At 40.8% G+C, this 26929-nt stretch overlaps 1 protein-coding gene across 1 annotated transcript in view; it reads right to left on the bottom strand.

Annotated features, from left to right (window-relative positions):
- The window catches only part of RBM25 (RNA binding motif protein 25), a 61533-nt gene that overhangs the window by 17727 nt on the left and 16877 nt on the right, over window positions 1–26929 (bottom strand). The window contains exons 3-10 of the mRNA XM_049770349.1: window positions 24733–24782; window positions 20072–20239; window positions 16970–17027; window positions 15143–15303; window positions 8316–8504; window positions 6402–6455; window positions 6105–6188; window positions 2213–2499 (exon numbers count right to left, since the gene is read on the bottom strand). Of these exons, the coding sequence (XP_049626306.1) occupies window positions 2213–2499; window positions 6105–6188; window positions 6402–6455; window positions 8316–8504; window positions 15143–15303; window positions 16970–17027; window positions 20072–20239; window positions 24733–24782 (1051 nt within the window). The remainder of the gene's footprint in view (window positions 1–2212; window positions 2500–6104; window positions 6189–6401; window positions 6456–8315; window positions 8505–15142; window positions 15304–16969; window positions 17028–20071; window positions 20240–24732; window positions 24783–26929) is intronic.

The following is a 26929-nucleotide window of genomic DNA, read 5'->3' as shown; positions in this document are numbered from 1 at the left end:
ACTTACTTCTGGCAGGGATTAGGAGACTATATGGGGTGCCATGGACTGAACCCAGGTCAGACATGTGCAAGGCAAGAGCACTATCTCTACAGTATCAAACTCTTTTTATAAAGATGTTGACTGCAACACATACATAGAAGAATAAAGCTAAATGAAATTCCACAAATAGTAATCAATTAAGTTTGATCCAAAAATTCAGTTATCTTTTTCAAATAGTTATATAACTTAAAAATAGTACATAAATACATTTAAAATTTAAAATAAGTAAATCTGTCATAGATACAATTTGGTAAGATAATTTTTTTTTTGGTATTTGGGTCACACCCAGCGGCGCTCAGGAGTTACTCCTGACTCTGTGCTCAGAATTCGCTCCTGGTAGGCTTTAAGGACCATATGGGATGTGGGGATTCGAACCAGTGTCCATCCTGTGTCGGCCACATGCAAGGCAAACCCCTTACTGCTGTGCTATCTCTCCAGCCCCAGTAAGATAATTTTTTAATTTAAGAAAAATCCATTGGGGGGGGGGCGCAAAAATAACCCCCCCCCAAAAAAAAAACAGAAAAATCCGGGGGGTGGGGGGCGTGGAGAGATAGCACAGAGGTAGGGCATTTGCCTTGCATGCAGAAGGACAGTGGTTTGAATCCCAGCATCCCATATGGTCCCCTAAGCCTGCCAGGAGTGATTTCTGAGCACAGATCCAGGAATAACCCAAGTGCTGCCAGGAGTGACCCAAAAAGAAAAAAAGAAAAATCCATGGGGCCAGAGAGATAGCAAGGAGGTAGGACATTTGCCTTGCATGCAGAAGGACGGTGGTTCGAATCCCAGCATCCCCTATGATCCCCGTGCCGGCCAGGAGCAATTTCTGAGTGTTCAGCCAGGAATAACCCGAGTGCTACCTGGTGCGACCCAAAAACCAAAAAAAAGAAAGAGAGGGAGGGAGGGATAGAAAGAGAGAGAAAGGGGCTGGGCGGTGGCGCTGGAGGTAAGGTGCCTGCCTTACCTGCGCTAGCCTAGGAGACGGACCGCGGTTCGATCCCCCGGCGTCCCATATGGTCCCCCAAGCCAGGAGCGACTTCTGAGCGCATAGCCAGGAGTAACCCCTGAGTGTTACCGGTGTGGCCCAAAAACCAAAAGAAAGAGAAGAAAGAAAGAGAAGAAAGAAAGAGAAGGAAGGAAGGAAGGAAGGAAAGAAGGAAGGAAGGAAGGAAGGAAGGAAGGAAGGAAGGAAGGAAGGAAGGAAGGAAGGAAGGAAGGAAGGAAGGAAGGAAGGAAGGAAGGAAGGAAGGAAGGAAGGAAGGAAGGAAGGAAGGAAGGAAGGAAGGAAGGAAGGATCCTTGGGGCTGGACTGATAGCACAGCAGGTAAGGCATTTGCCTTGCAGACAGCTGACCTAGTACAACACTTGGCATCCTCTAAGCTTGCCAGGAGTAATCCCTGAGCACTGCCGGGTGTGGCACCCCAAAAAAAATTCCTAATAGAGGCTAAAGAGGTAGCACAGTGGCAACGAATTTGCCTTGTGCACAGACAACCCAAGACAGACCCACGTATGTTCCCTGATGACCCATATGGTCCCCAGAGCCTGCCAGGAGCAACTTCTAAGCAGAGCCAGGAATAACCCAAGTGTTGCCAGGTATGCACCCCCAAAATAGTAATTAAAAATAAAAATAATAGCAAGATGAAATTACTAAGAACATAGAGGAAAACTTTTGTTGTTGTTTTTGGGCCAAACCCAGTGTTGCTCAAGGGTTACTCCTGGCTCTGTGCTCAGCAATCGCTCCTGCTAGGCTCGGGGGACCATATGGGATGGTGGGAATTGAATCTTGGTCCGTCCAGGATTGGCTACCCTATGCTGTGCTCTTGCTTTGGTCACCATAGAAAAGATTTTAAGGCAGTGTGCTTTAGAACCAAGCAGACATCAGAAACTACAAACAATGGTGCTAAAACTGATTTCCTAGAAGACAAGAAATAATCACAATCCTGACCAAGGCAATCACATTTGTATAATATAGTAATTGGTATGTTCCAGTCTCACAGAAGGCTGATGTTAGGCAGAAACTCATCTTAAAGTTGATGAAGTGACTTTAACCAATACATACATGTATGTGTGAGACAGCAAACAACAGGGAATTATTAATAGTTCAAATCCTCACCTCACGTACACATAGAATAATTATCAAGAACAAAATTGTAGTAAAAGCAATCATTTGTCTCACCTTGACCGGCTACGATCCTTATTCCGGTCTGAGCTCCGTTCCCGATCTCTGTCGCGATCTCTCTCTCGATCCCGATCTCGATCTCTTTCTTTTGTTCGGTCACGATCCCTATCTCGTTCTCGTTCCCGCTCCCGTTCCTTCTCCTTTTCTCGTTCACGTTCTCTTTCCCTTTCTCGTTCCCGTTCTCGCCTTTCTCGTTCCCTTTCACGCTCCCTCTCTCTTTCTCTCCGTTCTTTCTCAATTTCCTGTCTTTCTTTTTCCTTTTTGCCTTTCTCTTCTTCCAGTTTCTAGAAACCAATAAAAGCACTTTTAGAGTTAACTCTAGCTCTGGTCTTCAGATATTTTCTCGGTACAATACCCAATATTAGGAACAGGGTTAAAATAAAAACCTACTGGTACTATATTAAATATCTGTGATTTTACACAAAAAACTAATAAAGCAGTCACAAGACGAGAAATATTGTACAAAACTATATACTCTACACATACCAGCAATTTCCAATCTTAAATACTAGGAGATAGTGTCAAGCAAGTGTGGTCTACAAGGATTATGTAACAAATGTTTACAAAAGAATGTGGTGGATCACGAATGTAAGAAGCACTCTGAGGGGCCAAAGCGATAGTACAGCAGGGAGAGCGCTTGCCTTGCATGCAGACATCCAGGGTTCGACCCCCAGTATCCCATATGGTTGCCTGGGCATTGCTAGGAGTAATTCCTGAGCACAGAACCAGGAGTAATTCCCGAGTGCAGAGCCAGGAAATCTCTCAGCATTACCAGATGTGGCCCCTCTCAACCAAAAACAGAATCATTTTGAGAAAATTTAACTCTTCCCATATGAATTTCTGTAAATTAGCTGAGCTACTGGCATTAATCATAACCCCAGATTTTCTAGTACCTAAGATTTTTATTAGTTGAAGATTAAGGAATGATTGGAAGGAGGAGTCAGTTTACTGACAAATATAACTAAAGAGTAATTTGCTCTCTACTTTTCCTACACTTAAATACACAAGTAGAATTTAGTCAAATATGCCCTAACATTTATATAAACATTTACTCCCACCATTACAAGACAGACAGCCCACCAAACACAAGTTCAAAGGTCACTTCCAGAAAATTGTACACAATTTTATTTTCTTGTAACGTAATTTTAAAAGCAATATAATTATGCCTCTAAAGCAATAAAATATATCAACATGATAAATCCATCCTTGGGAAGGAATGATTGTATATTAACTTACAGATGCTGTGCTAGGACATGGATCGCCAACACTGGATTAACCTTGCCTACAAGCTACATTTCTGGGAGGAAGAGCAAGTACATGGTTCACAAATAAACCAAATAACAAGAGGCAGACCAAACTTTGTGCCCTGACAAAATTACCAGTGTACCACATGGTTTCTACAAACTCAAAAAAAAAGTTTTTACCCAAAACAGGAAAAATGCAACAAAACATTGTATCCCCTTGGCTCCATGTTCAGTGTCATGAAAATAAATTTTAAACTACAACAATAAAACATTATTTTCTTTTCTCAAGTCATGTAAACATTTAAAACAACTTTAAAAAGCAATCTTACCTGTCATACTCTTTTTTTCTTGTTCATGGATTAGAGAACTGAGAGATTATGAAAGAAAAACTAATGCATGAAATTAATATATTCAGCAGCTTTGCCAGTATATATCAAAGCATAATGTAGGCAAGGTCAGTACTGAATATATTGAAAGTAAAGAGAATATAGAAGAAATGATAGAGAAACTAAAGATACTTAAAAGAGGCAAATTCTAATTTCTGAAACAGTTCCAAAGCAACAAAAAAATAAAAGGCATGGATTTTTAAAAACTCTAGACTACATAACTTACCTCAGTATCATACACTTAAAAAGAAATTTGTTTATTTCTAATAAAAGATACTTACATATTTTTGGCTGTTCCAAAAAGTTTCTTTTGTAGAAATCCTCAATTTAAAAAAAATTTTTTTATCTGTACTAGTTTTACTAGATTTATAGTTACAATTCTATAGAAACTCTCTGTGAATCGAGAAAAGAAGTGTAGCAGGTAGGGTACTTCCCTTGCCCTTAGCCAACCTGGGTTCAAAAGTCCCAGCATCCATCTAACGTGAGCCCTATCACGAATGATCCCTGAATATAGAGCTAGGCGTAACCCCTGAGCACTGCCAAGTGTCAGGACTCCCCAAAATAGAAACTATTTGTTTCATGACTCATTTCAAGTTTGTTCTTAAGTAATGAAAACATAAATTAATCTGGTTCAAATTAACTATATTATATTCCTAAAATATTATATACAATCAGCAAGTAGAAACACATATATTTTAAGACAAAGACTAAGAAAGAGCAACTAAAGTGAGAGCTAAAGGATGTAAGAAAGTCATAAAATGAAGAGGAAAGGACAGGGAAAAAAATCATAAATCTTACCTTATTCTCTCTTCAGACTCGTCCGTGCTGTAAATGGACGCCCCCTACCACGCTGATACCCTGACAGTCTGCGGTTATTTAATATACTCATAACAAAACATGCAAAGGTTCACTGAGCTCAAAGTTTGCTACTGGAAATTTTATATCCCCTTCAACCATATTACCCAATATAAAGACCTGCTTTTCTATTTTTTTAAGTATATTCTGAAATTTTAATCCCATGAAGTAGGTCAAAGGCAGTCAAATGCCTGACAGCTTCTCAAACTATGAAGTACATAGCTTTTGAATTTATCATTTTAAAACACAATTTTCTCATACTTTACCAATGACATGAATTTAAAAAATGGGTAAACCACACACACAACTGTATACCATTTTCAAGCTTACTCAGATCCTAGTTCCATATAATGAATCTAACTGAAAGCATTTATCTAATACTAAAAATTATTTTGGGAAATACTACGGCTGAGTTTTTAGAAACATTTTATTCCTGGAAAGAAGCACTAAACATCAGGATAAGCAGAACTGAGTCAATGACATTTTAAACTGTCAACTTGAAATTATGAAAGCAGAACGAAAAAAAAAAATAAACACTTAACATAATCGAGTACTCAGTTTTATTGATAAGAACCATCTTATCTAATATCCAAATACATTTCATGCAGTAATTTGCATCTATAAGCATTACCTTCAAACCAGCATTCACAGAGGCACTGTCATTAAGAGAAGCTTTCAATAGGCAAAATTCGTGAGTGGGATTTACTCTACACAAATACCCATTTCCAAGCCAGTTACCCCTTTGCATATTTTTCTGAGGGGGCATCCATAAATATAATAAAAAACAGAAGCTCATACTTACATCCTATTCCTTGTTACTTTCCAAGCTGAGAGTTTCATCTTGCATTAGTCACCATATGATCTCTATCATAATGGTGGGGGGTCAATGAATAGATTAGCTTTATGGGAATTTACAGTTCTTCCATGCATCTAAAATTTGGTAAATCTGGTAACCACTGACCTACTTTTAAAAATTCCCCCACTCACCTATAACCTATACAAATATAAATCTTAAGATTTAATCTCAGCTCTACAGGTTTTCCTACAATAAACTAATTTCCCAGGAACATTTTAGTGTTGGTTATTCTGTTGCCCCCTTGACTATATTCTAATTCTGACCATGATGTTTATGTTGAAATATAAAATCAAAATTAGCTTTAGTCACATAAAGTGCAATGACTACAAAGTAGTCAGTAACTGTAAAAACTAAGAATAGTTCACTTTAACACGTATTATTGGTTGTCTGTTTCTTTGCTTCTATCTACCAATCAAGCCTATAAAAAATCACTTTAAAAAATATTCATATGTAAGGTTTTTTTTCCTTGTCTGTTTGCTTTGGATTCTGCGAAAAGGCTAGGTTGGTATGAAGTAAAAAAAAAAAAAAAAAAAAGGCAAGAATACTACCTTGTGTGTGTCTCTGAATTTGCTGATCTCTCGGGATATCAAGTCTCTTTTATCTTCTTCCATTTCTATAGCATTTATATCCTCCTAAAAGACAAGAAGGCAAAAAGAAAGCATAAAAATCAATCCATAGTATTAGTATGATAAAGTTAGCCATTCTGTAAAATCTTACAAAAGACAGGGAAATAAACAACAGAAATTATACAGTAACAAATCTATAGTAAAAGAAATAAATAAAAACTAAAACTGATCATTATCAAATATAATTACTGACAAACTCTAAAGTTTAAGAAAACGAACCTTAGTGATGAGTGGATAAGGGATCAATGGGGCCACAGGAAATCTGCGGAAAATCTGCGGAAAATCCATGAAGATTAAAACAAAAACAATAACCTAAATGTTCACATTACTCTTCAAAACAATGCTTTTCCTCTAATCTATATAGCTTTACATTTGAGATATTTTCTTAATTTTATATTAGTTGAAAATGAGGTTCAATTCTCTCTATAACCCTCCCATCACCCATTACATGCTGATTTCCTAAGCAATGGAAAGGCAGGTTGCATTGACTCTTCCAAGAGAGTAAATAGTTTTAACAGCTAAATTCACCCAAATAACAGCTAGATTTGCCTTATTAAGGATCTTGTTCTGGGACCAGTGAGATATACTGTAGATAAGAGTGCTTGCCTTAACATGCAGTCAACCTGGGTTCAATCCCCAACATCCCATATGGTCCCCCGAACCTGCCTGGAGTTATTTCTGAGTGAAAAGTAAGGAGTAACCCCTGAATACCACTGTGTCACAAAAATAAAAAACCAAACAATTTTTTAATGAAACACTTAACACTGTTAATTATTAAATTAACAGTGGAAGAGGAATAACACTCTTCAGACCTCAATGATCCTATACCACATGGTTCCATGAGCACTACAGGTTAAAGTACCCAAAATTTATCTGTAAGGTAAGTCTACAGAGAAAATTGAAATTTGCTTACGTAAGACAACAAAGTCTAAACTACAATGTAACTTATTATTAATCAATGTTTCCTAGTAGTTCTTTAAAATGTTAAGTAGTACTCTTCAACCTCCATGGTGAGGACTAGAGCTGGTCCCCAGGTGAAGAAAGGCTGGGATCACTGGTTTTTAACTTCCAGCCTGTGGATCGGTATGCAGGAAGGTGCTGATCACAAGTACAAAAGGTTGAAGATCATCATTGTATGCAATCCATAAATACTAACACTTTTAATCAATGTAAAAAAAAATTTGGAACAAAAAAGTTCTTTCATCCTGGACCCCAAAGGTTCAATTAGCTTAAGACAGTAAAGAAGAGAAGGAACGAGGGCCAGTGAGATAATATGGAGGTAAGGCATTTGCCTTGCGTCCAAAAGGACGGTAGTTCGAATCCCGGCATCCCATATGGCCCCCCGTGCCTGCCAGGCTTGGTCTCTGAACGTAGAGCCAGGAGTAGACCCTGAGCACTGCTGGGTGTGACCCCAAAACCAAAAAAAAAAAAGAAAAAGAAGAAGAGAAGGAATCTTTCATAGTTTTCATAGTTCTCCAGTTATAAGTTTAACAGCACTGCTGTCCATTCCACAATGGGATGGACAAACTGTTTATAAAGAATGCTGGCAAGTATCTCAAAAGTAAGTAAAAATCTTCAATGAGATTTCTATCATGCATGAAGCAGAGACAGGGTATATAATCAGAGAATAAGATAAAACAAAACAAGGCAAGCTACTCATAGTTGCATTTTTTCCCCAAGCCCAAAATATTGACTCTGCCCCTTTATATCATATTTCATTGTAAGTCTGCATTTTCATTACTGAATCCCCCAAAAAAGCATGATTTTATGCCAATATATCTCAAAAATCAAAAAAAACACACTAGCATATTTAGGGGGCTGTTTTGTTTTGTTTTTGTTTTTTGGGGGGCCACACCCGGCAGTACTCAGGAGTTACTCCTGGCTCTGTGGCTCAGAAATTGCTCCTGGCAAACGCAGGGATGCCAGGGATGGAACCCAGATCTGTCCCAGGTCGCCTGCGTGCAAGGCAAATGCCCTACCGCTGTGCTATTGCTCTGGCCCACATTGGGCATATTTGACAAGAGTTAAATAAGGCTTAAACATATTAAGTGCTATAATACAACGAAAACATAAGATTGACATAAAGAGAAAACTCGCAATGGCACTGTTGTTGAAAATTAAGTTGACACATACGTCCTCTTTCTTTTCCTTCTTCTTCTTCCTTGGATGAGAATCTGACTCTTGTGAAGGGGCATTGAGCTCACTGGAATATTCACGTATTAGAACCTCAATGGCTCCTTTGATCATTTGATCTCTTCTTTTTGTTTCTTCATCTAAGGCTTCTTCGTCATCATTATTAGTAACAGTTTCTGGTCTGGCATTCTTTTAAAATGTAACAAATTAAGGGAGGAGAGGAGAAAAATTAAAAATTATTTTATAATGATAGTACAGATTATAAAAATGCGATCTCTAAAACACCTCCATGTCCTATACATTAGAAAATATGATGTTACATTGAGAGCGAAATAATTTGTTTTGGCATTTCTTTTCCACAGTTGATTCTTTTTGCTCTCTTCCTTTGATAACTCTTCCTTTGATAACTCAATCAACCAGAAAATATCAAATCATTGCAATAGCAGACTACACAGCATACCTGCAAAGCTTTCCCATTGCATACAATGCTGCTGAATATTTGCATTAATGATATTACTCATATTCACTGAAGAACTCATTCAATGGTTAAAATTGTAATTATGTGGAAAAACAGGGGGGAATGTTATAGAATATAAAATAATTCAATCAAGGAGACTGGAGAGATAGTAGTACAGTGGATGTATTAGTCTAGCACATAGCCAATCTATGTTTGATCCCCAGCATTCTATAAAAATTTTCCACAAGTCCTGCCACGAATAAGAGCATTGCAAATAAAAATAAAATGAACACTTTAAAATACAGAAAAAATATGTTAATTAAATAAAATATACTAGGAAGTTATATGCAACAAAGTATAATCACCACATTAAGGGCTGATTCATAGCATTTACCCCCCTTTGCTTCCTAGAAGTGCTTTAGCTTGGGCACTGACAGAACAACCTCTGAGCACTCCCAAGTGTGGGTCAAAACACAAAAATGCTTAGAGGTATTAGACAAGGAAATGCAATAAGGATTTAAAGGCTTCCCATTCTGTAATCTCACCCCTCCCACCCCAGGAAGAATGGGTCTGGAGCAGGGGTCACCGCAGGAAATAATCCAAACCAAGCTAATGAGGATGAAACAAGGTGGTCTACAAGAAACCTTCCACCTAGTGGGGCCCACCGTGTTTACCAGAAAATTAAGACCGACCCTATGGGCAAGGGGTGAGAGGTGTATGTGACCTAGGTAGAAACTCTTTCCACCTAGGTGGGTCTTTGACATGTAAAGAGAAAACCATCTTTGTTTAGGGTGAAGACTGATTATTCACAACTCCTTTATTTGTTTACTAAGATGCAGAAATAAGGGGCCTAGGCACAGCTGTAGGGTGTCGTTCCCCCCCACCAATCCCATATAGCTCCCTCCCCCACTGCCCTCAGCCTGCCAGGAGTGATTTCTGAGCAGAGCCAGGAGTAACCCGAGTGCCGCCAGGTATGACCCAAAAACCAAAAGAATAAAATAAAATAAATTTTAGGGGCCGGGAAGGTGGCGCTAGAGGTAAGGTGTCTGCCTTGCAAGCCTTCGATCCCCCGGTGTCCCATATGGTTCCCCGAAGCCAGGGGCGATTTCTGAGCGCACAGCCAGGAGTAACCACTGAGCGTCAAATGGGTGTGGCCCAAAAACCAAAAATAAATAAATAAATAAATAAATAAATAAATAAATAAATATTAAAAATGCAGAAATAAGAGATAAACCATAATGTACTCTGAAAGATGTAGGAAACCCTAGATAAGCACTGAAAACTGGCTGTATTTTTTTTTTGCTCTGAAATTATGTGTGTATAACTAAAAATAAAAACAAAATTTTGGGCTGGAATGGTGGCACAGGCAATAGGGCGTTTGCCTTGTACAGTTCATGCCTTGTGTTTGCTTGCCTTGTCTTGACCTAGGACAGACCGTGGTTCGATCCTCCTGTGTCCAGCGACGATTTCTGAGGGAATAGCCAGAAGTAACCCCTAAGCACTGCTAGATGTAACCCAAAAACCAAAACCAACACACACACACACCCACACACCCCACACACACACACACACGAAGTTCATTTAATCTGCAAAATGATAAATTTTTGTAAAAAATAAAATAAAAAAGATATTTGGTGCACAAAGAACTAATTCGATTTTCAAAAAGATGAAAAATGCAAAAAAGAAAAAAGAAAAACAGGTAATTTTACTTTGTAAAAGTGTTAAATTTGCAGCAAAAAGAATGGTGATCTGGGGCCCGGAGAGATAGCACAGCGGCGTTTGCCTTGCAAGCAGCCAATCCAGGACCAAAGGTGGTTGGTTCAAATCCCGGTGTCCCATATGGTCTCCCGTGCCTGCCAGGAGCTATTTCTGAGCAGACAGCCAGGAGTAACCCCTGAGCAACGCCGGGTGTGACCCAAAAACCAAAAACCAAAAAAAAAAAAAAGAATGGTGATCTGATTTTCAAAAGGATGACTAAATGCAAAAAATGTTGATTTTGGTCTGCAAAGAAGTGTGACTTTGGACTGTGATGCCCTTATTTATTACCACAACAAAAAGACAACACTTCAGATATTTTTCAGTAATCTAGCTGGGAAACATGGCTATTTACCTCAGACCCTCACTGAGACCTAAATTTTCTGTGCTGGAGCTGCTGCTGCTATTGCTGAGACAAGATCACACTCAAGAAGAGAGTGCATCCTCCTACAACAAACTATCTCAATCTGAACACATGCCTGTCTCTTCCATAGAAAGAGAACTATACAATTAATTTTATTTTCTCTTCTGCATGTTAGTCAGAAGAGCATGTCTAAATAAAGTAATTGTTGTATAATCTATACCTTTAAATTTCTCTGATATATAACCAAAAAAAGACAAGACTGAAAAAACTCAAAAAATTATACTCTATTCTACCATTTTAGTTTGTTTTTGGAAAATAGCTTGGTATAAAAGGTGCTCAACTTTTGGGGCCAGGGAGACAGTACAGCAGGTAAGGTGTTTGCTTGCCTTGCAGATGACGAATTCAGAACAATTCATATGGTGCCCTGAGCACCGCCAAGAACCAGAGAGTACCACAGGGCAAAGTTCTTTCCCTTGCACACACTTACTAGGCCTTAATCCCAGGCACTGAATAAGGCACCAAGAGCAATCCCCAAAAGAGCCACCAAGAACAAGAGGTTGAGCTAAGCCATATGTGGCCCAACACACCCAAAAAAAGACACTAAATATATGCTATGTTTAAGAATTTTGTTATTACAGTAAGAAAAATAAGAAATATCTTGCTGCAGTTTAGGCATCTCATTGTGACAGGCAGACACCATACCAAATAATAATGTTTCTATTTAATATATATATATATGCGAGGGGAATTTTTCTTTATTATTTATTTACTTATAAAACTAGGTGACCAGAGCTGGTGAGACAATACACCAGATAGGGCTACCGTATCTGGACCCCAACCCTCACCATGAATGATCCTGAAGTACAGAAGACAAGAGCCAAGAGTTAGTCCTGAAGACTGGTGAGTGTAGCAAAAGACAACGACGACAAGAACAAAATAAAACCACCAAAACAAAGTGAACTCTTTTCAACAAAATGTATGTTTTGTTCCTAAAAGGAACAAGACATTATCACAAGTGCTGAAGGTATGTGCAATGCAGTAGTACCCTTCTGCATTTTTGTCACCAGGTGATGGTGTTATGAGGCCCTATGTTAGGTTTACAAATGCTGAAGCGATGAAGAGACCACTTTTTGTAACTTATTGTCTTTTTTATAAAGAGAAATGGGAAATACAGGAATGAGGAACATAAAAACAATTCATATTAAAAAGCAAAGTGATGCAACAGTGAAAATCTGCCATTTATGGGGGGGGGAGAAAGAGAGAAAACAGGAAGGAAGAGAAAGATAAAAAGAAAAAGAAAAGAAAAAAGAAAAGGAGAGGAGGAGAGGAGAGGGGAGGGGAGGGGAGGGATCATGAAGGGGCTGTAACGATAGTAGACCAGTAGGGTGTTTGCCTTACACAGTGCTGACCCAGGACAGACCTGGATTTGATTCCTGGCATGTGGCTAAGCCTCATTGGCTAGCTTCATAATCCTGGCACCACATTTGGTTTCCCACCATGCACTGACAAGAGTGGTCTCTACAAAGAGTCAAGAATAATCTCTGGGCCCGGAGAGAGAGCACAGCGGTGTTTGCCTTGCAAGCAGCCAATCCAGGACCTAAGGTGGTTGGTTCGAATCCCGGTGTCCTATATGGTCCCCTGTGCCTGCCAGGAGCTATTTCTGAGCAGACAGCCAGGAGTAACCCGAGCAACACCGGGTGTGGCCCAAAAACCAAAAAAAAAAAAATAATAATAATAATCTCTGAGGCCTGAGAGACAGCAAAGTGGTAAGGTGTTTTGTCTTACATGTAGAAGGATGATTCAAACCCTGGCATCCCATATGTCCCGCAAGCCTGCTGGGGGCAATGAACAATTTCTGAGCATAGAGCCAAGAGTAGCCCTGAGCACTGCTGGGTGTGACCCAAAAAACAAACAAAAAAAAAAAAAAGAAAGAATACTCTCTATGGGGCCAGAACGATAGCACAGTGGTAGGGCAATTTGACTTGCATGCAACTGACCCAGGAAGGAATTGGGTTCGATCCCTGGTGTCCCATATGGTCCCCCGAGCCAGGAGCCATTTCTGAGCTCAAAACCAGGAGTAACCCCTGAGCATTACAATGTGTGGCCCAAAAACAAAACAAAACTAAACTAAACAAAAAAAAGGAGAAGAATCTCTAAGGTTTTTGGCATGAAAACATAATATGGAATTACAGCCCCTATGCAGTAAGAGGTTTGCGGGGCTAGAGTAATGACAGCATAGCAGTAGTGCATTTGGCCTCATGACCCAAGACAGACCAAGATTCAATCCCCAGTTTCCCATATAGTCCCTGAACCTGCAAGGAGTGATTTCTGAGCTAACAGTCAGAATAACCTGAGCACTGCATGGTGGAGAGGAAGGGAAGAAGGGGAGAGGGAGATAAAGGGGAAGGGAGAGAGAGGGAGAGGTTTGACTTAAGTATAATTACGGTATGTTTTTGATAATATACTATTTTAACAGATGAGAACAAATTTCAGGTAAACCAGTAAACAAAGTCCAAAGAAACATGGAAGTAGAAAGATGTTTACACAGTAGTACTTAGTATATAACCCTCTATGAAGAAAAACAAATAGGTAGAACTTTGTAAGAATGATACATATATATAGTAGGGGGAAATGTCTGAAAGAATATTTAAAGAAATCATTCACAAAGTTTACAAATGGTGATAAGGTGTTCAACACGTAGTTCTGTGGTGTAACGTTTGCTTATCATGTAGCAAGGACCTGGATTGTGTCCCAAAATAATCAAAAAATAAATAAAATAGGTTGCATATATTTTTTAAAATTTTACGAAATATTGGGGCTGGAGTAATAGCACAGCAGTAGGACATTTGCCTTGCATGCAGCCAATCCAGGACAGACCTGGGTTCAATCCCCCGGTATCCCATATGGTCCCCCCCAAGCCTGCTGGGACCAATTTCTGAGCTCATAGCCAGAATAACTTCTGAGCAATGCCAGGAATGGCCCAAAAACAAAACAAACAAAAATAAAAAAAAAAAAAATTTTACAAAATAGAAATTTCTTGGAAGGAAATCAAAGCAAAATAAATTAAAAAAAAAAAACTATTTTGGGCCGGAGAGATAGCATGGAGGTAAGGCATTTGCCTTTCATGCAGGAGGTCATCGGTTCGAATCCCGGCGCCCCATATGGTCCCCCGTGCCTGCCAGGAGCAATTTCTGAGCCTGGAGCCAGGAATAACCCCTGAGCACTGCCGGGTGTGACCCAAAAACCACCACCAAAAAAAAACAAAAAACAAAAAAAAACTATTTTTTGAATGGAGAATCAAAAAGTTATTTTTATAAAGGAGGGTAGTGATCTATTTTGGATCTGTTCAGCTTAAAGTAGTAACAAAAGACCTATGAGAGCAGAACAAGAGTGAACAGGGTAGGGCATCTGCTTTTGTACATGTTCCCAGCATCCCATATAGTCCCAGGAGGAATGCAGAACCAAGAGTAATCCCTGAGAACGAAAGGGTGTGTCCCAAAATTCAACAAAACACAAAACAAAAGGATTTGGAAGGGGAAACAAGGTTCATAACACATTCAAATTTTATCTTTTTTTTTTTTTTTTTTGGTTTTTGGGTCACACCAGGCAGTGCTCAGGGGTTATTCCTGGCTCCAGGGTCAGAAATTGCTCCTGGCAGGCACGGGGGACCATATGGGACACCGGGATTCGAACCGATGACCTCCTGCATGAAAGGCAGACGCTTTACCTCCATGCTATCTCTCCAGCCCCTATCTTTTTTTTTTTTTTTTTGCTGAGTATAACAAAGTATGGAGCATATAATATTCTTTACTTTAGATTTCACTTAACATAGCCACCCACCTGAGAAAAACAATTTAGACTATAATTAATTTGAACTGTGTATTTCTAAAAGAAAGGGCAATTAAGAAAATTTGTGTAGGGTGAAATATATTTTGTACTTACTTAAAAAGCTGCCTTAATGAATAAGCTCTGTTTGGAATAGTCTGTACCATGTTTTCTCTGGCAAGTTAACCTTGTCCAGCCTCCCTTACTACCTTCATCCCAACCTGGAACAAGCAAACCAACAGTCATCCACCCACTGTGGGTAGATAAATATAAAATAATTATACACTATAAAAGTACCCTTCTGCATGTTTACCACCAACTCATTATCCTGTGAGGCCCCATGTTACACTTAGTTACAATGACAAGAAGTTACACTAAAGAATACATCTGAGGTGGCCAGAGAAAGTAACATTGCAGTAAACATACCCCATTAGAAGCCTTCTTCTTTGCTTTCCATTCATCCAACTGTGCTTTTGTTTTTGCATCAACTTTAACAAGTAGCTTCTTCTCTCCAATCTGCAGGTCATGCAATAACCTAAGTGCACGGAGAGTAGACTCGGGCTCCTTATACTCACAGAATCCAAAGGCTAGGAATGAAGGCAAAGCATTAGTGATACACCAATGCAATAATGAAAGATCAAAATATTTATGAAAAAGTAAAATGAAACACAAATATTGTGTTTTATTGAAACACAATGAAAGATCAAAATATTTATGAAAAGTAAAATGAAACACAAATATTGTGTTTTATTTACTGTAAAAACAAATAAAAATTAATGAGAAGGGGGGAGGTAGAGAGAGAGAGAGAGAGAGAGAGAGAGAGAGAGAGAGAGAGAGAGAGAGAGAGAGAGAGAGAGAGAACACTATCCATGCCATGAAACTTGCTTCTCTGCTTAAATTAACTTTGAAAAAAAAAATCATGTTCCACACCCTCAAATATAAAAAAGAAGGACAGGAGCAATAGCCAGTGAATACAGTGTTTGCCTTGATGTGGCAGACCCAGGTTAGATTTCTGGGATTCCATACTGTCCCAAGCCTGCCAGGAGCGACTTCTGAATGCCGCCAGATATGGCAAAAACAAAACAAAACCCAGAGAAATAGTACAGGAGGGGGTTAAAGTATATTAGTTGCAATTCTGCTATGGTTTGATCTCCAACACCACAAATAGTCCCTGGAATACTGCCAGGTATGACTTTTGAGCAATTAGCCAGAAGTAGGCACTGAGAACTGTTGGTTACCTCTCTTACCCTCAAATAAAGTACTAAAATAATTCTACAGTGGGTAGGGTGTATTTGTCATGCATGATGCCAACCCCAAGGTTCCATTCCCAGTATTCCAACATTCCTTTAGCCTACAGGCAAAAAACCTGAGCAATGCTGGATGTGGCCCAAAAACCACAAAAAGAGAAGAGGGGCCGGGAAGGTGGCACTAGAGGTAAGGTGTCTGCCTTGCAAGCGCTAGCATAGGACGGACAGCGGTTCGATCCCCCCCGGCATCCCATATGGTCCCCCCAAGCCAGGGGCAATTTCTGAGCGCATAGCCAGTAGTAACCCCTGAGCATCAAACGGGTGTGGCCCAAAAACCAAAAAAAAAAAAAAAGCAGAAGAAAGAAAAGATTATAGGGGCCGAAGAGATAGCACGGAGGTAAGGCGTTTGCCTTTCATGCAGAAGGTCATCGGTTCGAATCCCGGCGTCCCATATGGTCCCCCATGCCTGCCACGAGCAATTTCTGAGCATGAAGCCAGGAGTAACCCCTGAGCACTGCCGGGTGTGACCCAAAAACCACACAAAAAAAAAAAGATTATAAACTAGGTACACTGATATGTATTATAGGAGCAGGTAAAATATTTAACAGTGAGCTCAGGCTTTTTGTATGTATGAAGTTCAATTCCTAACCTCCCACTCCCAAAATAATAATGTATTTTTAGCAAAACCAGCAAATTCCACAACTGAGATTTAATTATTTTCCATTTTAATAGTGAAATTTTCAATTTAATTAATTTGAATTTGGTGGGGGATTTGGGCTCCTGCTGGCAATGTTCAGGAGCTACACTTAGTACTGTTGAGAGGAATAAATTTGGTATTCAAACCAAGATCAGCCTGTACTGTCTCTCCAACCTGTCATCTCATTAATCTGATTTACAGTTACAGTCATAAAACTAATGGAAAACAAAATTGTAAAAATGAAACAGGCAAAAAGTAAAAAATGTACCAGTTAAAAGATCTCAATAAATGTGGGAAAATATTACCTACCTTGAAGTTTTCCAGATGCACCTTGCACTCTCTTCCAGCTCAAAACCAAGCCACATTTCTTAAAAGCAAAACAAAAACAAAACCAGAAAAAGGATCAGTACCCCTTCACAAAACAAACTCATTTATGATGAAAATAATTGTATTTCTATACAGATGAAAGAGCAGCGAACAGCTAGTCATACTGAAATTTTCCAAATCTCCACACACCTAATTAAAAACTAGATTTTTTTTTTTTTTTGGTTTTTTGGGTCACACCCAGCAGCACTCTGGGGTTACTCCTGGCAGGATCAGGGGACCATATGGAATGCCGGAATTCGAACCACCATCCTTCTGCACGCAAGGCAAACACACTTACTTCATGCTATCTCTCCAGCCCCCAGATTCCTTTTCACAAAAAAAAAAAAAAAAGACCCCACCACCACAAAAAAAAAAAAGAAAAGAAATCCCTACAAATGGAAAGATCTAACCAACTAAAATGTAATTAAACTTAAATAACATCATAGAAAATGTAGCATAAGGGCCCAGAGTGAGCGGTGGTACAAGAGGTCTGCCTTGCACGACACTGGCCTAGGACAGAGCACGGTTCCATCCTCACCGTGTTCCGTATGGTCCCCCAAGCCAGGAGTGATTTCTGAGCGCATAGCCAGGAGTAACCCCTAAGTGTCACCAGGTGTGGCCCAAAAACTAAAAAAAGAAAGAAAATGTAGCAAAAATCACATGTCTCTGCACCACCAACTATTCTTACAAAATAACTTCTCACTGAATCCAAAGTGAGCAAACAAAATTCAAATTCTGGGCGGGAGAAATAGCACAGCGGTGTTTGCCTTGCAAGCAGCCAATCCAGGACCTAAGGTGGTTGGTTCGAATCCCGGTGTCCCATATGGTCCCCGTGCCTGCCAGGAGCTATTTCTGAGCAGATAGCCAGGAGTAATCCCTGAGCACCACCGGGTGTGGCCCAAAAACCAAAAAACCAAAAACAAAAACAAAAAAACACAAAAAACAAATTCTGGGGCTGGAGAGAAAGTACAGTTGATAGGGCCTATAAACATTCTGCTACATAATAACAAAACCATTATCATACTTAAAGGACAAATAACATAAAATTCATATTAGACCACAGATAAAGTACAGCAGGCAGGACTGTACATTGCATTCTTCCAATCAGGTTTTGTTTTTTGTTTTTTTGGGGGGGCTACACTTGGTGACATGAAGGGGTTACTCCTGGCTATGCACTTAGAAATAGTTCCTGGATTGGGAGACCATATGGGATGGCGAGGGATCAAATCACGATCTGTCCTAGGCTAGCGCTCGCAAGACAAATAGATGCCTTACCACTCCATGCCACTGCTTAGCAAACCTTAAGGTCCCTGACTGCCATCTGGAGTGATCCTTGAATGCAGAGGTAGAGAAGGCAAGCCCTGAGTAGAGCCAAATTGACTCAAAAATAAAACCCAAAAAAAGTCAGTAAAATGGAGATATTCTCTACAGAGACTTAATTAGAATTAAAAAAGATCAATGCTGGGGCTCGAGAGATAGCACAGCAGTAGGGCATTTGCCTTGAACATGGCCAACCTGGGAAGGACCCAAGTTTGATTCTCAGCATCCCGTAAGGTCCCTGTGCCACCCACCCCACAGCCTGCCAAAAGCGATTTCTGAGCAGAGCCAGGAGTAACCCAAGAGCCACCGGGTGTGACCCAAAAAGCCAAAAACAAACAAAAAAAGATCAATGCCCAAAAATTTGGAAAAAGGAGAAAGAGAAGAAAAATGTCTGCCAGAGGCAGAAGGAGGAGGAAACTGGGGGTACTGGTCGCTGAAAAAAATGCTCCGGTGAACAGTGTTGAACAGTACATGACTCAAATTCAATCATACACAACTTTCTAACTATGGGGGAAATACCAATAGTATTATGAACATGTAACCACATTGTTTAAAGTAATTAAATGCAGGGAAATCCCCGAGAGCAGAGCCAGAATATAGATACCTACAGTATTGCCCCATAAACAAAGATTAAACAAGGTTAAGAATAGTTCAGCAAGCAGGACAACTGCAAGCAGCCAACCCAGGTTTGATCCCCAGAATCTTATATGGTTCCCCCAGAGTCCACCAAGGGTAATTCCAGAGTGCAGAGCGAAGACTAAGTCCTGAACAACACCTCTGGGTATTGCCAAAAACAAAACTAATTCTGTAAATATGTTACCAAAAAACATTTTAAATCTACTTAAAGCTGTTAAAAGAGGGACCAGTGAAGAAACAGAGTGATAGGATGCTTGCCTCGCATGCAACTGATCCAGCTTCTATTCTAGCCCAGGCACACCATATAACCTCCTAAGCACTGCCAGGAATAAATTCCTGAGTGTAGAACCAGGAGTAAAAGAAAATCATACTATAAAGCTGCCAAGAGTTAATAATTAAATGGAATGTACGATCCTTCTTTAGATCACAAAAATATACTACAGATGTTACTGTGACATTTAAGAAATATGAGCATTTTTTGGTTTTTATCTTTTGAGCCATATCCAGCAGTGCTCAGGGTTTACACCTGGCTCTAATACAAAGATCAGTCGTGGCAAATTCAGGGAAGCAAATGGGTTTGCAAGAGATGAAAACCAAGGTTAAAAGCAAGCAAGGCAAACGCCCTATCTGATGTATTTATCGTACAGCTTAAATTACTAATTTTACATTAACCATTATCATCCAGAAATTCAAGTGTGGTAACCGTTTCGTGACCATGTGGCAGGACATATATTAGGTGCTTATTTCGACAAAACTTGTAATAAATTATAAGAATAGAGATAATAAGCATGCCCCTGTATAAAGATGACACTGCACAACATACAATGTTCCATAATCTTACATTTAATAACTTTTTTGTAAGTAGCTACTATATGTAGTATATGTCTTTAAGTAGAGGTAAACTTTTCGAAAAGAAATGAGTCCTTGGGAATTGGAGCTATGGCATATAGAGTAGTGTGTTTGCCTTGCATGTGGCCAACCTGGCTTTGATCCCCAGCAACCCATGTGGCCTCCAAGCCTGTCAGGAGTAGCCTGAGTGCCACCAGGTGTTGCCCCAAAACAAAAAAAATAAAATAAAGTTTAACTTACAGCAAGTAGCTGTCTTATAAGCATGTCTGAGGCTTTCTCAGAAATGTTACCAACAAAAACAGTAGTAGTTGGACCACAATTTTCGTCATTTTCTTTCATCTTTAAGCCTGGATGATCTTTCCTTGCTCCCAAGTGCTTTCCAACCATGGACACAGTGGGTACTAAAACCTACAGTGAACAAAAACAGTAAAATTCAATCTGGCAATTAAATTTCATATTTATTAGGCTTAAAATAATAATTTTAAGTGATAAACATATAGCATATTATTAAATAGTCTACATAAAGATACTAAAGCAGGTAAAATTTTTCATTAGTGCAAACTGACTTATGACAGTAAGATGACCTTTTCTTACCTTTCTTGGTACAATTTATCTCTGCACAACATATGGTTCTCTCCTGAGAGCACCACAAGGAGTGACCCCTAAGCACAGAGTCAGGAATAGCCCTTAAGTACTACTGCTGGATATGCACCCTCCACCAAAAGAAAAAGAAAAAAGAAAATTGTGGGGTGAGAAATCATACTAAGGAAGTACTATGCCTGGCATGACGTCAATCTAGGTTCGATAATTCCCACAAACCATGTTTCCCCAAGTTTGACCAGGAATGAGTCTGAGTGCATTAAGTCCTGAACACCACAAGATATGAGCTCTTCCAAGCCCCCTCAAAAAACTTTAAGTCATAATCTATTTAAAATTCTTTGTTTTTTGGGCCACACCCAGTGATGCTCAGGGCTTACTCCTGGCTATGAGCTCAGAAATCGCTCCTGGCTTGGGGGACCATATGGGACGCCAGGGGATCAAACTGCGGTCCGTCCTAGGTCAGCTGGGTGCAAGGCGAACACCCTACCCCTGTGCTATCACTCTGGCCCCTTTAAATTTCTTAAATAAGGCCAAAACAGTAGTTCAGTGAGTAGAGCATTTGCCTTGTATGTGGCTAACCCGGGTTCAATCCCTACCATCCCAAATGGTCCCACAAGCAGTCAGGAGTAATTCCTGAGTGCAGTCAGGAATAACCTCTGAGCAATGCTGGCTGGGTATAGCTCAAAAATAAATTAAAAAGCTGGCGAGGTGGCACTAGAGGTAAGGTGTCTGCACTTAGCCAGGAGTAACCCCTGAGCATCAAACGGGTGTGGCCCGAAAAAACAAAAATAAATAAATTTTAAAAATTCTCAAACAGGGTAAGAGCAATAACAGCACTAGGCAGCTTTGCTGCAGCTGTTCTGGTTCCATCACTGGAATCCCATTTGGTCCCCCCAAGCCCACCAGGAGTCAGCTCTGAGTGCTGAGCAAGAATCAGCCTGGAATAGAGCTGTGTGGGGGCCCTCCCAAAAAGGCGAAAATTCGTAAACATATCCAGAAGTTTCCTCACAACTGTAATTTTGTATTAGCATAAAGGCAATTATCAATAATCTTCATAATTTCAGTAATCTTTAACAAAAAAATTTCCAAACATTAATTTTTTTAAACAAGTTAAAGATTTATTGGTCAAATTCATATTCAGTTTAAACCAAGAAATTTGCATTGTCTTTAAAATATGACGCCAGGAGCAGGAGAGATAATGTAATAATAGTACAGCAGACAGAGCATATAGTACATGAAGAGATAAAAGCTTTTGCTTTGCATGTGGTTGATCTGGTTCAATCCCCAAGATCCCATACGGTCCTGAGTAGTGTCAGCAGGGTCTCAAACTCAATTTACCTGGGGGCCACAGGGGGCAAAGTCGGGGTGATTCTTGAGTGCAAAGTCAGTAGTAAGCCTTGAACATTGGGGGATGTGACCCAAACAACTAAAACAAAACAAAACAAAAAAAGATTCCTCTAGGGCAGGGCCACAAAATGTTGTATGGAGGACCATTTGCGGCCCGTGGGCTGCGAGTGAGACCCCTGGCTCTAGAGTGATTCCTGAGTGCAGAGCTAGAAGTAACTTTTTTTTGGGGGGGGAGGGGGGGCTTTTGGGTAACACCCGGCAGCGCTCAGGGGTTACTCCTGGCTCTATGCTCAGAAATCGCCCCTGGTAGGCACAGAGGACTATATGGGATGAAGGGATTTGAACCACCGTCCTTCTGCATGAAAGGCAAACGACTTACCTCCATGCTATCTCTCCGGCCCAAGAAGTAACTCTTGAACATGTAAAACAGAAGTAACACCTTATGAGAAATATTCACAATACCCCTAGCACTTCCCAGGCACAAAAATATACCCTCTCAGGATCTGGAAAGATCACAGAGGGCTAGGAAGTATGTGTTAAGTATGTGTCCAACCTACACGGTCCCCAAGCACTGTCAGGGTATTGCCGAAAACAGCAGGTTCCAAGTAGCACTATATCCTCTAGACCTAGCACTGAGTTGTCAGGCTGAACTGGCAAGGAATCTTGGAAAATGGCCCTGAGGGCCCCTGAGCACTGCTGGGGAAGCTCACAAGCCCCCCACCTTCCCTCTTCAGCTGTGTTTCTGATACTTCCCTCTATAATTTTCAATGTTAGGAGAAAGAACTGCCACTCATCTTTAAATATGGCACTGAATTTAGTATATCATACATATCAGCACTGAATATAGTAGTGACAGGAGTAGTTTACCCAAGCCAAGGTTCTACCTCTTTCTAACACTAAAATATAGAAAAGGAGTAGCTGTCATGTTGCAATTTCCAAAAATGTCCAACAGGTGTTTCAAGCACAAAATCTTGAGAAATTTGTATCTTCTCAATAGTTCACCTTACAGAAGATAGCCCGTACTGTTTTTGGTTTTAGGGGATTGTGCTCAAACGTTATTCTTGGTTTTGTGCTTAGGGGATCTGTGGTGCTGGGAACCAAATTAGTTTCAGTAGCATATTAGGCAAGTAGTTTCCACCTTCCTTTTCCTAAAAAAGACATTCCCTTCCCTTCTCACAACTCATAGGCAGTACAGCTGATAAAGTATTTGCAATTAACTGACTTGCATCCTGCTGACCCTAGTTCAAATCACTAGCAGCAGAGTTCCACCCAGCCCTGCCAAGTGTCACTCCTAAGTAAGTAAAGAGCAGGAATAGTCACTGAAAAATAACAGGCATCCCCTTCAACTCCGCTCGAACGTTCTACCTAACAATTAAAAGAGAAAATTTAGCAAATAAGATGGGATAAAAGAAAGAGTATGAGCCATACCCAGCAGTGCTCAGGATGTACTCTTACCTTTTTGGCCAATGCCAAAATTTAGCAAATAAGATGGGATAAAAGAAAGAGTATGAGCCATACCCAGCAGTGCTCAGGATGTACTCTTACCTTTTTGGCCAATGCCTGGGCAATGTCAGAGATGAGAAATGAACCCAGGTTGTAAGGCAAGTTGATTACCCACTGAACTATCTCTGAGGTCCCAAAGGGCAATTCTTTATTAAAATATATTAACAGGGGACCGGAAAGATAGCACAATGGCAGGGCGATCCAGGATGGACAGTGCTTCGAATCCCAGCATCCCATATAGTCCCCCAAACCTGCCAGGAGCAATTTCTGAACGCAGAGCCAGGAGTAAGTCTGAGTGCCTTCGTGGGGCCCAAACACAAAAAACAAACCCACAGAAAAAAAAGAGCTTTAAGAAACTTGAAGGTTCAACCTAGAAAGGCATTCGTTAATTCAGTGTTAATTTCATCTCAAAATTTAAACGTTTAGAGTCTAGAGAGCTAGTACAATGGGTCAGACACTCACTTTGCTAAAAGCTGGCCCAGGTTCAATCCCAAGCCACATGGACCACCCTGAGCATAGGATTCTTGAGTGAGGAGCAGCAAGTGACCCTAGACCTAGAGTATTAGCTGAGCATCAACACAAAGTTGGGGGAGGGATTCTGGGCCACACCGGGAAGTGCTCGGCGTTACTCCTGGCTCTGCCATCAGAAATCACTTTTGGTAGGCTTGGGGAACCATGCTAGTGCTCCAGCCCCAAAACAAATGGTTTTAATTAAAGTTTCTGCTGGAAGCCAGACAGCCAAACCAGGTTCAAGCCCCAGAACTACAAAGGGCTACATGAGCACTGCCTGGAGTGATCATTAAGCAAGCACAAAGCCAATCTAGAGCCCTGAGCAAAAATGATTGGCAGGCCCAATCTGTCCCAAATTCTGACGCCCAGAAAAAGAGCTGAATGGCCTGGGTACAGATTTTAATGCAGGCAGCCTGGGTTTGAAACCCAGCATCACAGGTTTCAGGTATTCCCAAGACTCAAGAGCAAGCCCGAGCACAAAAGCCTGGAAGAATAGCCATGAACACTGTCAAGTATAATCAAAACCTCAAACAACAAAAATTCTGCTAGGATCATTCCCTACATTCTCTTTCTTTTCTGTTTAAGAAATTGGAAACAGACTCATCTAGTACTAAGATGAGAAAATAAAAGCTAACCTCCCAAAAAAAAGGAGGGGCTGGACTGAGAGCACAGCGGTAAGGCTGTGAGTGCTGTCAGGTGTGACTCAAAACCAAAAAAGAAAAAAAACAAAAAGATAAAGAGGGGCTGGAAAGATAGTAAAGCTGATAGGGCACTTGTCTTCCATGTGGCCAACCCAGGTCCCCAACATCCTATATGGTCCCCAGAAAAATGAATAAATAACCCTGAGCACTGCCAGGTATGGCATCCCAAAAAATATAAAGAAATCCAAAACAAACAGTAGCACTTCCCAAAGCCTAATTCCTCCTTCAAATTATACTTACAGTTGGAGCAGGAGCCATAATGCTCATTGGTACAGGAATCATTGGGGTTCCTAAAAAATAAACAATTATTCTATGAACAATTATGTACTTACATCAACTACATGCCTCGCAAATATCACATATATAATAGAAACATTTAGATTGATGAATATGATACTGATAAAATACCTCACATTCCAAGGTAATGCAGCAATGATGTCAGGTTTATCTCTAAAACAACTTACATACAAAACACTTCTAAATTAAAAATGAACGATAATACACCAGGTAGGGTGTTTGACTTTCATCCAGCAGAGCCAGGTTCAATCCCTGGTACCCATATGGTCCCCCCGAGCCTGCCAAGAGTAACTCCTCAATACAGAGCTAGGAATAAGCCAAAGCACCTCCAGCTGTAACCCAAAAAACAAAAATAAATAAATAAATAAATAATCAAGTTCCCTAGGAGAAAGCACCAAGTATTAGTGCAATGGGGCCGGTGAGGTGGCGCTAGAGTTAAGGTGTCTGCCTTGCAAGCCAAGGAACACCCCAAGCGTCCCATATGGTCCCCTCCCAAGCCAGGGGCAATTTCTGAGCGCTTAGCCAGAAGTAACCAGAGCATCAAATGGGTGTGGCCCGAAAAAAAAACAAACAAAAAAAAGTATTAGTGCAAGTGCTTTAATTGTGGGCAGACAGGATTCCATCCCTGACACAATCCCCTCAGCACCACCAGGAGCAACCATGGAACACGATATGGGCCCCAACCAAAACAAATTTTAAAAATACTAGTATAGGGCCCGGAGAGATAGCACAGTGGCGTTTGCCTTGCAAGCAGCCGATCCAGGACCAAAGGTGGTTGTTTCGAATCCCGGTGTCCCCTATGGTCCCCGATGCCTGCCAGGAGCTATTTCTGAGCAGACAGCCAGGAGTAACCCCTGAGCACCGCCGGGTGTGGCCCAAAAAAAAAACCAAAAAAAAAAAAAAATACTAGTATAATGGGGCCAGAGCAGTGGCACAAGTGGTAGGACGTCTACCTTGCATGAGCTAACCTAGTACGGACCTAGGTTCGATCCCCGGTGTCCCATATGGTCCCCCAAGCCAGGAGCGATTTCTTTTTTTTTTTTTTTTTGTTTTTGGGCCACATCCGGTGACGCTCAGGGGTTACTCCTGGCTATGCGCTCAGAAGTCGCTCCTGGCTTAGGGGACCATATGGGATGCTGGGGGATCGAACCTCAGTCCGTCCAAGGCTAGCGCAGGTAAGGCAGGCACCTTACCTCTAGCGCCACCGCCCAGCCCCCAGGAGCGATTTCTGAGGGGACAGCCAGGAGTAAACCCTGAGCGTCACCGGGTATGGCCCAAAAACAAAAACAAACAAAAAGTACTGGTGGTATAAGTGTGTAGGATGTTTGCTTGTATGCAGCTGACCTGGGTTCAATTCCCGACATCCCACATGGTCCCCTGAGCACTGCCAGGAAGGACTCAATCACAGAATCAGGAGTAATCACTGAGTACCACTGGCTAAACCTAAAACCTCCCAGAAGAAAAAGCATACGGTGTAGTACACAGAAGTATGTAGTGTATACCCTCCAACTACAGCCTTACTTATCAACTATGTATGCTTTCCGAAAGAATAGACACTGATTGCTCTTTAAGTTTCTTGGGCCACACCCATTGGGGGGGACCATATGGGACGCCAGTGGATCATACCATGGTCTGTCCTAGACTAGGCTTGCAAGGCAGACACCTTAACCTCTAGCACCTCTAGCACCACCACTCCGACCCCGGGGTATTTGGTTGTTTATTGAAGGGGGTTCGAGACAGGGGCCACGCCTGGCGGTATTCAGGGGTTATTCCTGGCTCTGCACACAGAAATTACTCCTGGATGGCCTTGGAGCCCTAATGGATACTGGGAATTGAACTCTGGTCAGCTGCATGAAATACAAAAGCCCTACCTACACCTTCTGTATTACTGCTGCAACTGGGTGTACAATAGCGCCTCCTCTGCAATACCCAGGCAATTCCTAATTCAGCTATTATATAAGCCTGACTGCCCAGTTCTAGGGACACAGTACTGCTCAGGTTCCTATTTGCTGGGGCCACCAGAGTATGAAGCAGTAATGGGAAGTCACCAGTGCTCCACCCAGCAGTGGTCAAGAGTCATGTAGTATTGAGGGTCAAACTAGGGTCTTTAGCATACAGAATAGCCCTTTTTGTTGTTTTT

The sequence above is a fragment of the Suncus etruscus genome, chromosome 3 (genome assembly GCF_024139225.1).
Source record: "Suncus etruscus isolate mSunEtr1 chromosome 3, mSunEtr1.pri.cur, whole genome shotgun sequence".
Classification (NCBI taxonomy): Eukaryota; Metazoa; Chordata; class Mammalia; order Eulipotyphla; family Soricidae; genus Suncus; species Suncus etruscus.
Note: the sequence above shows the minus strand (reverse complement) of the source record. Positions and strands in the feature narration are given on the sequence as shown.